The following is a 16060-nucleotide window of genomic DNA, read 5'->3' as shown; positions in this document are numbered from 1 at the left end:
ATATAGTATAGTCGAGATTTAAAATTAAGACTAAATTATAGGCAAGTTTGCCTTTTATTTAATAAATAAAATTATTTGAAATTGCTATGAGAATCCAAAAATCTTACATTACGACGAAATATGCTAGGACTATTACAGTCCAGCAAAAGAAACAATTAAATTGCACCATTTTGTATGAAGTACATATTTGTAAATAACATTGAAATGAATGATTTTTGTGGTTTTTTTTCTAGCAATCGAAAGAAATTTTATAATCCGACAAACGTCACTTGTTTTAATCAGTATTAACGATAATATTTCACATTTTGAATAGCAACTTATGAAAGTGAATATGTATTTATTATATTTTTTTATAATTTTAGATAATATTATGTAGTAATATTTATTTAGCTTCATCCTTTATTCAGCTTTAGTCCAATAATCTATTGGTAACACTGTCCGAATCCGAAACATTGCGCGTGGACTGGCGGAATTTAACGCCGCATACAGCCATTTCATTCCATTTATTTAACTTGAGCACCGGTTCAAAGAATAATTTTCGTAATAACATAATGTACCAAATATAATACACTACAAGTATTATTAATATGTACTTTTGATGAATAACTTTTACCGTTTCCACTAAAACTCATCAAAATTACACCATAAACTAAAGTATAATGATTTTGATATATATCCATCTATAGGTACCATAATATATTATAAAAAAAAACAAAACTAACCTTACACATAATAAAAACAATTTAGTACTTTCCACATTTCTCGCTTTGAACTATAAACATAACAATATATTACTGAAATAAAATGTAAACACTTCCACAATTATAAACAAATATAAAACGAACTTTGTACTATATTATTGTAATTTTGAATATGCAAGTTGTTTTGACAGCTAAGGTGTATTCTGTTTAATGCAGAATGCAGCAGTTTCTTAATAATATAGCAGCGATTATAAACAAACATTACATAAGCTATTGACGAAAATATTTTCGCTAAAACGACTATGGCATCCTTGACGCAGAGGCATAAGCGTGACTCTAAGCGCGAGAGGTCGTGGGTTCGGTTCCCACTCAAGGGAATGAAGTATTGTTTATTAATATTTTCATTTCATCGCTCTGGCATCAAGGCAAAGCTTACTTTTGTTACACTGTTACTTTATTCTTAGTAATTTGTTTCGATATACTAATAATATAAAACCAAAACTATAAAGGTATATGTATATATGGATTGGATATGTAAATATAAAGAGATGTATTGATAATGTTTTCTCATATCAAAACCTTTTGTTCGCACGTTAACACCCGCCCACGCCGGGAAAAGTCATAAAAATGAAAGTAGTCCCGCCATATTAGGTGTGCCACTGCTTCTATATAATTGCGAGAAGAAGATGAACTTTCCCTATAAAATAGGGTTATAATTTTCGAAAAATATACAAAATTTGAGTACAGAACTGCACTGGTTTTACAAATATGGCTAACTGGTTCACTCCATAGCCTGTATTACATATATGTTCAATTAAAAATATGTAAAAAATGATTGCGTATTGCCTCGTTTCGGATTTTTATAGCATTTTTCTTTAATTAAGCGTTGTAAAGTTTTAAAAAAATAAATAAAAATGGTTATGCGACACAATAAGCCTTTTGATTTCCAATTTTTAAAACGTAAAACGTTTTATTTTATTTCTTATATATTTTATCATAATAATACAATTGCGAAATATGTTTTTTTAAAGAATAAAATTAGTCGAAAATACTGTGAGAAATTGGTGACATACATAGTACTAAATCTAAATCGTTTAAAAAACTCCTAATAAATAAATTAAAAAGAGAGACAAAAGCAGATCTAAAAAACTTATAAATATAGTTCAATAGGTAAATATAGGTCAAATTAATATTTTTTTACATTTTTTTCCTCGCTCTGGTAACAAATTCTCAAAAATTGAGCAGAAAGTGGAGAACGAAGTGTTTTAATACTAGATTCCCATACTTCATAAAAACATATACCACGCCTGCACCAATGAAGGTATTCGAAAAACATACTTTTCTTATGTTTTGCATAAAATTTAAATATGTTACAATACCATATACCATATAGCTAATAGTGCACAGCTGGTTTATTGCTGCGGAACTTTCTTTTCTTATCTTAAGCTTGAATATTCATCGGACGTCGCTATAACGTGCGTTGCGTGTTGGACACTTATAAGGTTTTTTTTAACGTCAATTAATATGAATGTTGTTAGAATATTAAAGATTTTTTTTTATTATTATGAAATATATACGAATAGTAGGTAATTTGTGTAATATGAGATTGCAATCATTATTTTTTAGAGAAAAATTTTGCAGATGAACATGGGTTAATACCGCTTAGTACACGTTCGAATATAGCACAAAATTTGAAATATTTTTTTATTTTAGACTACAACTTTAGTTTATTTTCATTACATAGAAACTTAATAAAATATAAAACAACATCTATATTTTGGAAATTAAAAGGAAAATATCAAGAGAATTCATAATCTGAAAAGAATATTTAATTTACTACCTAGCTAGGATTAATTCTAGCGTACAAAGCTCTTAAGCTAAACTACCTATTATTTTTCAAGGAAAGTCCACACGTTCTGGCCCAGTAAATCCCACATAGGTACCTGTACGTACATATAAAATTTCCGCTTCGGCAGTTCGCAAGGTATACAAGTAAGAACAAACCTTCATAGAGGATATCGACCACTAGTCGGTCACTGCTATCGTCTTTACACCGCAGAGCACGTGATTGTACTTTTATTACAGTGTTTTGTTACGGAAGTGGTTATAGAGTAGCTATAGTGAATAACTTTGTTTTTTTTTTTTTGGGAAATAAAAATATTAATTGAGAACCGTCGTGGCGAAGTGTGTCTAAACGCGACAGGTTGTGAGTTCGATTTTTAATGGCCTCGAAAATCATTGCGTGAATGACTTTGTTAATATATAGGTACTTATTTCAGTGACTGATACAGATTTGAACTGTCTTTAATTGATGTTTTTTTTTCAGTGTCAAGATAGGCAGAGGGAGCCTAGTGTTAAGACACTCTCCTCCCCACTTTCTGCCGAATTCTGCGTAAAGAATAATGCTCTACAATCATAAATCAATGATTATAAAAATATCTATACTAATATAATAAAGCGGAAGTGTTTGTTTGTTTGTTTGTTTGAACGCTAAGATCTCTGGATCTACTGGTCCGATTTACTTTGTTTTTGATTTGTATGAAAGCTGCATTCTTCAGAAGTGCTATAGGCTATATAATATTACATTACACATACACATTACACATTAATAAATTAAAATACTTTCTAATTTGACATGCAATTTATTCTGCCATGTTAATAACAACCGTCGTCGCTACGCGACCGCGTTCGTTACCGCATCATTTTGATATTCATCCTTATGAAAATAAATATAATAATCACTTTTAGCATTTTATCTAGATTGAAATTATATTTCTATAGAAATTATATTCTTATATTTCAAGCAGGCGTAGCCGCGTCCGGGTCCGCTAGTAATTAATAATTTAAAAAAACATTACAATCCAACTCAGATACAATTTATAACGTTGTCTCTACATACAACGCAGAATACCAGAGAAAAGAAATACAAAATAATTATATTGATATCTATACATTAATAATATTAAATGACGATATAAAAACACTAATAGCACATAAAATTCAAATGTTTATCTGTCTGTTTGTATATAATAAATATTTAGAACTCTCTTCAACACAATCAGATTATCATTATTCTATGTCACGTAATGTCACCGATTTGACACGTGCGTAGGGGATGCACGTGTCAAATCGGTGACATTACTGAAGCCCCAGCACTACTAATGCTAGATTTACTACATAACTTGTCAGATTGTTTAGAATGGTGGAAAACCCACATGGGAAAAAATGTCGAGTGATTTTAAGACAATTATCATGTTTATTTTGATTTATTAAGTAGTCAGGTGTTTTGGAACCTAATTGTAAGTATATATAAAGAAATTGAGGCCGTTGGAACGCAAGGGCACCGGTGTGTGACTGTACCGCGACGGTTACTGGTTCGATTCCCACTAGGTAATCGGGTAGTGAATTATTATTTATTCATATTTTACCAAGACAAAAAACGCGGTCTTGAGTTTCGCTACTCAACAGGCAATGCCTCTCAAATTCAGCATATATGTATATTCGATAAGCTACAAAATGTAAGTTTATGTGTAGTATAATAAAATAAAAAAAGTTGAAATTTTAACTTAAAGATCAAGTCAGCTTTCTCAACTTTGATTTTATTAAAATAATACAATTTCATTCGTTCCAAAAGTTCACTTTTTATTGGCAAACCATAAAAAAATGCGTAAAACGAGTGGCTGGCGGCCATTTTTCTCTGAGATACAAGTGGAGTGACGTCACAAAGTGTATATTTCCAATCGACATGGGTGGCCGGTAGTTTCATTTACACTTGATTACGAACCACTCCCAACTTTCACAGGTAGAGGTTAAGTAATAGCCTATAAATGTCTTCATATAGATGAATGATAATTTATTAAAATGATTGCTTATATTATAAATATTTTGTAAATGAATATAAATTATATTTATTAAAAAAAAGCAAAATAAATATATTAAATAAATAAAAAACAATTCGCCCAACGTGGGGCTCGAACCCACGACCCTGAGATTAAGAGTCTCATGCTCTACCGACTGAGCTAGCCGGGCTGTTGTAAGAGTTTCGAAATAATGAAACAGATTCCAAACTGGAGTAAAATAAGATATCTACGCTTCATCGCGTATTTCGTCGTTAGATAGTCTATTTATGGGAATGAATCTTAATTTAGTTTTGAAATAGATTTTTTTTATTAAGGAATGAATGAATTTGAATATTTTGTGTAATTATTATAACAGAATTCAATGATGATTTATATAAACATTATAAAATATGGAGAGTATGGAACAATTCCTAGTCTTAGTTATGAAATAACTAAAATACCGGTCAAGTGCGAGTCGGACTCTCCCACCAAGGGTTCCGTACCAATTTCATAATTATAGATTAACAGGAAGTACACTCTACAACTCAAGTATTATTAATTCTAATAGCACAATACAAATTTCATAGTATAATAAACCTACCACCGTATATAGGTTAGGTATACCATATTCCACATACATATATAGGAGCATTTAGAAGCATGCGCGTGCGCACCTTTTTATGTTCCTTATACGAACCGGTTGGGAGTTGCGAAAGCTTTCAAGGTTGAGAGCTTTCTTCTAACATAAGAATGCGTCCGTACATCTAACATGAAGAGAGGTAACGTCTATGGCTCGTATAGGTTTACTGTACCAACTTTCCTTGAAAATATTTCTTATTAAGTACAAGTCGACATTGAACTGCAATATTCCTTGACTTTAGAGTTTCTTAAAATCAGTAATGTTTTTGCGATATTTCATCTGAGTAATAACAAGGTCGTACTGTATTTTTGAAGAACTTCAATATAATATAATCATATCGTTATGAACAGTAGGGTCGCAGGGGTACAAACGTATGCCTATAAACGACAGGTTGTGAGTTCGATTTCCAGGTAATGAAATATTTAATATTTTCATTTCTTCGCTGTGAAGTGAGGAGATTCCTAGCACTAGGCTCTCACTGCATACCCCATATGCGGATTTCATATTCGTTATAATAAAGTCGTATAGGAAGTAAAACCACATTACTATGTAAAATGTGGACTTGTGCGAAGGTAACGCGTGCCCGTGACCGCTAATGAGATGAATCATACATGTCGATATTATTTGGCAATGAACGTTTGGTCACATGTTCCGGATTGTATTGCATATTTTGTTAAGCGTAGTAGTTGTGTGGGTGACGAAATGATAAAGCTTTTGTTGGATGTTATAGTGGGTTCAAAACGAGGAAAAAATAAGCTTATTTAGCAAAATATGAGGGATAAGGAAAAAATATTTAAGGTTATTTTATTATTATTATATGTCAATAAATAATAATAGCATTCCGCATTATCCTTTCAAAAGGAAAAGAAAAAGTAGTGTTAAGACACTCCAGTGTTTAATTTCGACCCAAATTAGAGACTGTTGAATGGAATGAAACTAATCGTTGCGCTTTATCTTGCCAGAGAATCAAATCTACAACTATCTTGTTACAAATATACAAACGCTGTTCCACTGCGTCATGAGGGTACTATCAAATATAAATAACTATTTTTTTTTATTAATTTTGTTTTATTACGTTTTTTATAAGTTTTACTTTTAATTACATCAGACGCCGATCTCGTTATATACGTCAAAAAAAACGTAATGAGATCATAATTAAAACACAAGTTAATTGAGTCAAGCAACAGCCTACGATTCTAGTTATTACGTTTGTTCGTGGTAATTTTATTTACTGGTTTAAGAGTGAAGCAATTAATATAATATTATTTAGGTAAATTTTAATTTTATACATTTTTTTTTCTTTCTTATTAGTAGTGGAAAAAATTAAGATTAATTTTTTATAGGTTCCCGCTATATCCGGTACATGGCAGGGTACGCAAATATAACCTGGTAACCTAGTATTAAGAAATTAGGTTCCCCACTTTTCGCTGAATTCTGGAAGCATTGCGTGTTAAGTGACGAAATAAAAAAAAAGAAAATAGGGATATACCAATTTCTGGGGCTACTGGCCTGAAATCAAAAAATATTTTTGTGATGAATAGTCCTTTTATGGAGGAAACCTATAATAGGCTTTATTACGTCACTTCAATCGTCTCTATGAGATCCACTGCATTTGTAGACTGAGTACCTTAGGGCATTTAGCACGTGTCATACAAACGTACACTCTTTGTTAATTCCATTTCACTACGAAGGCGAAGTCAGAGGGTTCAAATCCCGCTCCGTTTAAAATTTTAATTTTGGTAGAAATATAACGTGATACGTTAGAGATTAAAACGTTAAAGGGATAAAATGTTTTTATACCCACGCTTTCGCTATTATTATAATATTCTCAGGTGACATCATTATTATCTATAGGTAGGTATGTTTGGTAAGAATATAAATGACATCCGCGTGAAAGAATCTTTTTGAACAAAGTAAGTAATGACAAATATGGTATTTCATTATACTAATCTAAGGGCCTATAAAACATACTTTTACCCTTTTGGAGTTTAAAGCATTGTCCAAATAAATACAAACGGCGTTGAGTTTCGCCAGTTAACACACAATGTCTCCAGCATCGGCAGAAAGTGAAGAAAGGAAGTGTCTTAATAGAAACGGAGTATCTTAGTAATTTTTATACATTACATATAAAGATTACTTACAATATTAATATATATAGATTTACTTAATGGATCTTCACTAATGAATATGCAAAAGGTATTAATTATGTCATATTGCATTACCTATAAAGGAGCCGCTATCTTAATTTAAATCAGGAACTCATGTTAGTCTATGAGAGGTTTTAAAAGATCAGTCTAGTCACAACTTAGATCTTTATTAAAGTACATTAACAATAACTAATATAACAAAAAGTTTGTTTGTTTAATCGTGCTATTTCAGGTACTACTATGGACGTAGGAATGGAGGGTGCCGGGTTTTCCGTGCCTCCTCCCCAAACCCAGAAAAGCCAAGTCTAAATAGGCTCCTAGTATTGGATAGTCCATTTATAGCGGAAGGCTATAAGGCTATGTTACATTTAGCTTCGATATAAGGTACTGTAGATATTCGTGTGTCTTTCCCCGCTCACGATGAGAGTTACCCGAGACATTAAAGTCCATTTGACAATAGGGGCGAAGCCGTAGGTAAAAGTTAGTAAATGAACCATCATAGAGAAAATAAAGACAATCTGTTTTTTAGTTAAACTATAATACCAATAAACGTCGCCATAAGAATCTCTAAAAAATTTAAAGAGCACAACCGCGTACAAAAACATACTAAAAAAATCATTTAAATCAATCTAGTATATGATATATATATCGGGTACAATACCAAGGCGAGCCGGTCTGAGCCCTCTTTGTTGCCGCGGTAAAGGTGAAACTGTGACATATGTATGTGTTATTATTCGTATCTTTCGATCGGTAAAAGGAAAATTGAACAAGGTCGAGTAAGCGGATATGTATGTGATTCAAATTTAACATCCGATTTTTTTGTGGGGAACTGTGTTTGTAAAAAATTGTATAGTGGTATAATGATTATTATAAACCTATTTTCTTTTTAAAATCTGTTTTTTTAGGCCAGGCCAAAAATAACATTTATATATTACTACTATAAACACCACAGTGAAGCAGAAAAATAACATAAATTCATAAATAACATAAAGTTGGCACCGGTCCCTAAAAATAAATTTTATTAATCGTAAATAGGTAAGTTTATATAAATTAATAATTTTACAGATTTGAGAGTGACTTTTAGAATTTTATAAAATTCTAAATATTTAAAAAAATATATAAATTTTTGTTTTAATCTAAAAAATGAAAAATAAATACATATACCCAAATATATATTCTCCATATTATTATTAGCCACAAACCATCTTGACACCAAATATCAAAATCCATCGTTGCACTTCAAAGGTCAGACGTTAGTGGGTCGTAGAAGAAAGTAGGAAAGGGCTTGTGGCAGAGGCGGTGTTGAACGCGACAGTAATGAACTTTTATGAGGTGTCAAACATTTACATATTAAAACCTTATTTGGTTCTTAAAATATTAGTCTAGTGACCTTAATATTTTAGAGATCCACAGATATACTTACAATCTATGTAATTTATTGTATAAAAGTATTTGAGGGAGAAGGAAAAGTGGGGAGTGGAGTGTTTTAACACTACCTTGCTACATGCGGGATACAGCGTGAAGCTGAATAAAATAAGTATAACGTGAACAGATCTTGTAATTGGAGACGTTTACAGTAATTTTTTAGGAAAATTATAACAGAAGTAACATTTTGAAATTACGAATATAAGAAAAAATAAATACCGTAAGCTTCTATTTTAGGGTAACAATTTTGAGGTATTTGATAATATGGATCCTACCTATAAACCTACCTCATAAAATTCTTAAAATATCAATTTCACATACTTTAAGTTATATACTGTTATAAATATATAGTAATTTGTTAATGACATTGGAAAAAAAATCGCTGATACATAATGAAAGCTGGAACCAGTTCTTATCTTAATTAACACTAGTCCGTTGGAAGCCTAAAATAGCTATTTGAACAACTTCTCGAGACTAGCTTCAAAAATGATTCTGATAAGACGATAAAATTGCGGTCCTAAAAGAAATTTGATTTTTTTTTATTTTCTAATAATTACTAGCGGCTTAGCTATTAATTATTTGCGTGCGTAGGGGAGTTCCGGGATATGAAGTAGCTTATAGGTTGCTCCAAATAAAGGTATTTGTACACAAATGTTACACAAATGTTTTGGGAACGTGTGCATTTAGAAAAACACTATTATTTTGAAATAACAGACAGACCTTTTCACTTTTATTTATATGTTTAGATACATAGAAAATCCATTTTACTTATTTTGCCACTTAGAAAATATTCGAATTTTGTTTCTCTCGTTATGCCTTAACTTACATATTACACAAACGGTAATTGTAATTTGGAATTCCAATAAAATATATTAGAAGTCACAAAAACAGTGTTAAAGTTAACCGTCCATGACTGCAAAAAGCCTCTGCCTAATCCTCGTTTGCCTTTACCCTGCCGTGTGTGGGGTACACCGTGACGCTAAAAAAAAGAAAGAAATAATTAATCTCATTACAATCATACCCCGAGAGTTCAACCGAAATCGATTTCGACTTGATCGATAATGATTATTAATAAAATCAACTTTCTCGTTCAATTGACGAATGTATGACGGAGAGATTTATAGACAACTCACGAATCTTGATCGTGGAAAGTCGGTATCGGCCTCATTTGTAGTACAAAAATTCAAGTGCGTAATTAATGGTATCAAAAGTGTTGCCATCATTATGTATTTAAAAGTACAAGTCCACTCCTTTAAATGATATACATATTTTTAATGTATCGAATATTTATTATTATCATTATTGATGATGGAGCTGGAATTTCAACTGATTTCCGTTTTATATTTATTTTATATTTTTTTTAGCTTTATGTTCTCGCATACAGCATATTAGGCAGAGGGAACCTGGAAACCCGGGGTAAGTACACTATGCTCCCATTAAAACACTGAACTGATGCCGCTGAATTTTGTAGGCATGGAAGACCTCAACGCCGCGTTTTGCCTCGTTACCAGGACCTCGAATGGGAATCGAACTCACAAGCTGTCAACAGTAACAGTCATACAAGTTCACTTCTTTAAATGATAAATATGTATACATATTTAATGTATTGAATATATATTGCCTTGTAAAATTGACGGATCGAGCCGGAATCTCAAACATGAAAATGTCGTCTGCAAAATCTGGTTTTAATTAGTCTTTAATGAATTCATATAACTATTGATATTAAAATGACATTCCTTCAAAGAAATCTTTAAATCTTCATTAATTAATAATTAAGTTTATTTATAATTGTATCTGTGTATATGAATATGTCAATTTAATAAAAATATGATTATTATTTTTTGATTGACAATGAAAACCTGTTGATTAAAAATAAAATAAGAGTATTGTTTATATTAAGATTTAGAAGCCAAAAAAAAATTTGTCTCGTTTATAAAGAAAAAAAGTTTTTTGACGAATGCTACACTATATACCATATTTAAGATGAATTTAACTTTTATTTACATCAAATTTGTTCCACCTATCTGGTTTAATGACGGACACCCACCAACACTTACTTATGTATACATATAGGTAGGTATCTAAAAAACGAAAAATGCAGAATCGAAACTAAAAAAAAAAGATTAATATTTTAATTACACGACAACTCTGAAAATCCTTTTCTGCTGTCAAAAAATAAATAAATTGCATAATGAATATATTAAACGTCACGTTAAATTAAATATAAATTGCAAATAACGAATTTTAATATAAATAAAAGTAGCTTCAAAGTAACCTTTCAAATTATATTAATGCAGTACAAAAGATGACATTATACTTCTCAGCAGGATGCGCTTTGTTATTTAAAATTTAATAGACCAAATGCATCTTACAATCTTAGTATTGTAACCTATTACTTTTATGTAACAGTATAATAAAAGATGAATGAAAGGAGCTTAGAATTATTATTTCCGTTTTATATTTTTTTAATACATTTATTTACTTTCATGCTTTCCCATAGTATATTAAGCAGATGGAACCTGGAAGCCAGGGTTCAGACACTCCGTTCCCATTAAGACACTTCCGTGCTCCGCTTTGCATAATTTTTTGGGATTTTTTAGGTGTAGGGTGCGGAACCCAACGCCGCACTTTGCCTTGTTACCAGAGCAAGAAGAATGACAATATAAAATATTTTATTCCTCGAGTGGGAATCGAACCAACACCCTTTCAATTTTATAGTCGTACCTTTGTTGTATCTGGCTGCCTCTTTATTTTCACATTCACATACATAGACGAAGATAACGTAGAGGAATTTATATATTTTATTATTTTAATTATATATTTTTTGATATATATTTAAGGTTAGGTGATAATTATTAAAGAGACAGAAATATTTGACATGACTTTCTGTATATTCTGGAACAACAACTTATTTTCTCAAAAAACTCCAAAACAAAACGATTTCAACCCATAAAACAACACCGTACAGTACAAAGTGTCCCACCAATACACTAACAGCGCCTATATAATCCTTAATACAATTTTTAATATTACAATTACTTTCCCCTGGCTTTACGTAATGTGGACTATAGTACCGATTGTTACGTTACAAAGAGCTAAGGTTAGATATTACGCTATTTAAATCGAGTTTCACCGACCTGGGCCCGCTTTGTGTTTTGTATATAAATCAGCTTTGCACTGCAGGTGCTATTATAGTCGAATCTTAATATGTTTATAATGATATCGTTCGAGATGGCACTTGGTAATGCGTTTATTATTAGATTTACATCATATCTTGGCCTTAATTTCAGTGGTGGGGATGTTTAGGTTTGTGCATGTTAGTGGTATATGACACTGCTAAGCTGGGGGTAGTGGGTTCAATGTGAGCAATGTGGTAATTATTATGTGAATGATAATGTGTTAAAGAATGCATTTTTTTTATTTATTCAAAAATATTATGTATTATTTAGGCATATACTAATATAAATCTGAAAAAATATAATCTAATTAATTAGCACTAGCACATTTTACCCCATGTTTAATCGAAAGCTATCATTATTAAATTAAGAAACATAAATACAAAAACCAAAAAGATTCGGAGTTGAAGATGGACCTGGCCAGTAATTTATAAGAGTTAGTGACTTAGTTTATATAAACTATAATTAAATACCGTTGGCTAGAAGATAAATAATAATAATATTGATAAAATCCAAAGCATGGTTAAAAGGAAAGGTCACGTAGGCACGCGCTCATCAAACCGTTCAACGGAACGTATAATCGTTGGAGGGTTAGGTTTTTGCGTGCAATGGAAAACGGAACGTTGGCGTCGGCTAGTGTAAGAAAATCAATTGTTGCTAAGTAATTAGTAACGTAAACTATTAAATGGTAAGATTGTATTGATTAAAAAATAATTCACGCATGGCGGGGTACTGCGAACATGTGAATAATTATAATAGCATAAATCATCTATTTATATATATATATGAGTTTTATTTCTTTTTTGTTAAGTAGCGGAACTTAACGCCGTGTTTTGTCTCGTTACCAAAGCGAGGAAATAAGAATATTCATTAGTGTGAGTGGGGATGGAACTCACAACTGTCGCGCTTACTTATTTCTATACTCATTTATTTATACAATTCTGCTTTCTGTAACTCCTAGACCAGCTTTCTATAGAACCATAACAACACTAGAAGCCTATATGCAAATTTTTTTAGAGCTATCAATTTTATAATTTCTGAATTCATATTTATTATCTAACATCAATTAATACATAATATGTTATTCCTTCTACCATATTACATCACGTCGTTAATATTAAGTATCGCGAAAATATAGATTAATATAGATAGATAGACTTTCTTGTTATTTATATGCTGATTTGGGTAATAAAGACAGCCTTTGTCGTATAAAAGCTACTGTATCGGCCGTTAAATTAATTGGATTCCTCCACCCAATCTGCAATATGTTTTATATTTGTATTCTCATACAAGAACATAAATTAAAGAAATTAAAGATAGATTTGTTACTTTAGGTTAAATTAAACTTCAAACTGAAAAAACTGTATAAACACTGTAGTTACCTATTCAGTTTGGAGTTCAATATCATCTCTACTTTCTTAATACTGAACTTATTAGTAAATGTGGTAAATGTATAGAAATTGGGAAAAACGATGATATTATTAAACATTGTTTTTACCATACAATATATAAAAAAATATAAATAATAAAATATTGAAAACCAAAAGCCCCACTTAGATGGTTGATAAGTGAAACACAGAAGGTAGTTAAGAAATAGAACACTTGCAGGAAATTACATGAGGATTATATCTGACGGCGTCACGCACCGAGCTATTGCGTTAGAATAAAAATAACTGATATTATATCTTGAAGTGTTTATCCATTACAACACGAGCTTTATCTTTTCTTGTAAAGTCCGAATTTACTTTGAAAATTTATCTTTACACTTCTCAGTTAGATGTGGAAGATAATTCGTCAATTTGGTGCAATAAAGGCGCAATTGCACTTAAAAAAAAATAAAAATAAAATAATATATGCCTGCAAATACGTCAATGTTACGTCTAATAAGCTTTATGTAGAAATGCATATTTGATGAAATATTTGAGGTCGTCGGTTCCCGGCGGCACAAAGGTGTCATTGTAAACGCGACGGTTGTGGCGTTGAACTCCGCCACTCACCATTCATTGCCTCCAGAATAAGGTGGAAAGTGGTATATATGGGAACGAAGTGTCTTACACTAAGTTCCCATTTTCTCTCTGCCTTCCTTGGTATACAACGTAAATCCAAAAAAATATTGATTACTCTTTGAATAACACTAAATAAATAATACGAAAGACTACGGTGTCATATTAAAATAATAAATTATACTAATATTTTTTTATACGTAGATATAGCAAAATAAAGACAAATCGATTGTCAGGGCATTATAAAATCAGTCATACGTACTTAACAGACAGAGTCAATTTAATCCTCTATAAGATGTCATCTCAATTAATACTAATCCACACAAGACATCTTGATTATTATATTTAAACAAGATATTTTTTGCGGTCAGTAGTGGTGCAGGACCATACGCGTGCGAATGTAAACGGGTCAGGTAGTAGGTTCGATTCCCACTCGGAGAAATGAAATTTCAATATTTTATTTTCTCGCACACACAAACTTAACATAACATTCATTGCATAGCTCTGGTAACGAGACGAAACGCGGCGTTGAGTTGGTGGCGGAAAGTCGGGAACGGAAGTGTCTTAATAGGAAACGGAAGGTTAACGTTCTAATTCTTATATGTTTTCTTAATAAATATTTAAAAAAACTAGCCTAAAAATTTATCTAGGAGTACATAATCAAATATCAGAATTGAACTTGTAACTTCAGTGATTTCCACTGAACCAGATTTTACGACCCTTTTTTATAACGATCGGGATAGCAAAAAGCCTACACATTCAAGGTTAATATTTTGATGAAATTAGCTTAATTTTAAATAAACTTTTCCTTTTATTAATTAACTTAGATATCTATTGTATTTTTTAAAAGATATACTTGCCTAACTTAACATATTTACTTAATTAACATACACATAATATGCCATATCTCATGAATAATAACAAAAACCATACTTATCCTCTTATCTTAATACCACGAAACCCTAGCACAAATCAAGGATTATAATTTCTTATGGTTTCCACTTTATTGCTTAACTGGATTACTGTTAAACAAATTATTTACTGAAGACCTTTATACATTGGCATTTGTATGAAAAGTTCACCATTTGCATCTACGTCTAGGTATAATTAAAATACATAATATATATAAAAGAAATTACTATTATATAAATTGGTATTAATGATATAAGTAAAAGGACATGCTTATATTTGACTATAAAAATTTAGTTAAACAATACTTTTCTTTGAACTCAAATCTAATTATATTGACTGACTGACTGACTTTTATTTTCTGTTTTAGTTTCTGAACTGATAGAAATTGGTCTATTATGGCAAAAATAAAAAAAACATACATAAAAAACATGAAAATCACAATAAATACAAATTTATGTTTAATAGGAGAAGGATTATAAGTCTTAATGCCAATAACTTCGCGACATTTACTATCTAGCTTTAATATTAATAAACTTACTTCTTGAAAATGTCACGTATGTTGTATTATTGGTATTTACTATTATCCTTTGTTTTAAACAAAATTACAAAATAGTTATTTATATACATTCCAAATAATAATTAATATTATCTGTCGATAAGTAGATAATAATAAACGCAACTGGTTGTGGGTTCGATTCTCACTCGAGAAAATGAAATATTTATTTAAATTCATATTTTCTTTTATTCTCTATGGTGTCGAGGCAAATCGTGGCGTAGAGTTTCGCCAATCAACACGCAATGCCTCTAAAGACTCGGCAGAGAGTGGGGAAGGTAGTGTCATAACACTAGCTTCCCTCTGCCTACCTTCCTGTGTACAGGATACAGCGTAAAGCTTATTTATTTAATAATAAATAAATAAAATTAGCAATCAATCAATAATTTAACACGAAACCATCAATTAGTTTCAACATAATATGACATATTATCATCGTACAAGTATATAAACGCATGCCGGCCAAGGATAAATATAAATGTCGTTCGAGACAAAGGCCCACGTCAACCAACTGTCACATTTGATCTTTGTCAAATAATTCATTAATCTTTGATTTCACTCGCCCCTTTCTAATCATGTCCAAGTTAGTTATACAATCTCTTTTCAAAAACTAAACTTGATATATGTTTTCTATTCAAACGAATCTTAAGTTGTTTAAAAATTC

At 30.9% G+C, this 16060-nt stretch overlaps 1 protein-coding gene and 1 non-coding gene across 4 annotated transcripts in view; both read right to left on the bottom strand.

The window, feature by feature from the left end:
• The window catches only part of LOC146534818 (uncharacterized), a 50064-nt gene that overhangs the window by 5087 nt on the left and 28917 nt on the right, over positions 1-16060 (bottom strand). The window contains exon 1 of one of the 3 annotated variants that reach the window (XM_085192715.1): positions 723-746. The exons of the other annotated variants lie outside the window; for them this stretch is intronic. Within the exon in view, the coding sequence (XP_085048841.1) occupies positions 723-731 (9 nt within the window). The 5' untranslated portion in view covers positions 732-746. Of the gene's footprint in view, positions 1-722; positions 747-16060 lie in introns of those variants that run through there. 3 annotated transcript variants of the gene reach the window in all.
• On the bottom strand, positions 4658-4730 carry TRNAK-CUU (transfer RNA lysine (anticodon CUU)). Its single transcript has one exon. It is a non-coding gene; the product is annotated as a tRNA-Lys (tRNA).

Source organism: Heliconius melpomene, chromosome 11 (assembly GCF_056956725.1).
Source record: "Heliconius melpomene rosina isolate 202511_hmr_F chromosome 11, ASM5695672v1, whole genome shotgun sequence".
Lineage (NCBI taxonomy): Eukaryota > Metazoa > Arthropoda > Insecta > Lepidoptera > Nymphalidae > Heliconius > Heliconius melpomene.
Note: the sequence above shows the minus strand (reverse complement) of the source record. Positions and strands in the feature narration are given on the sequence as shown.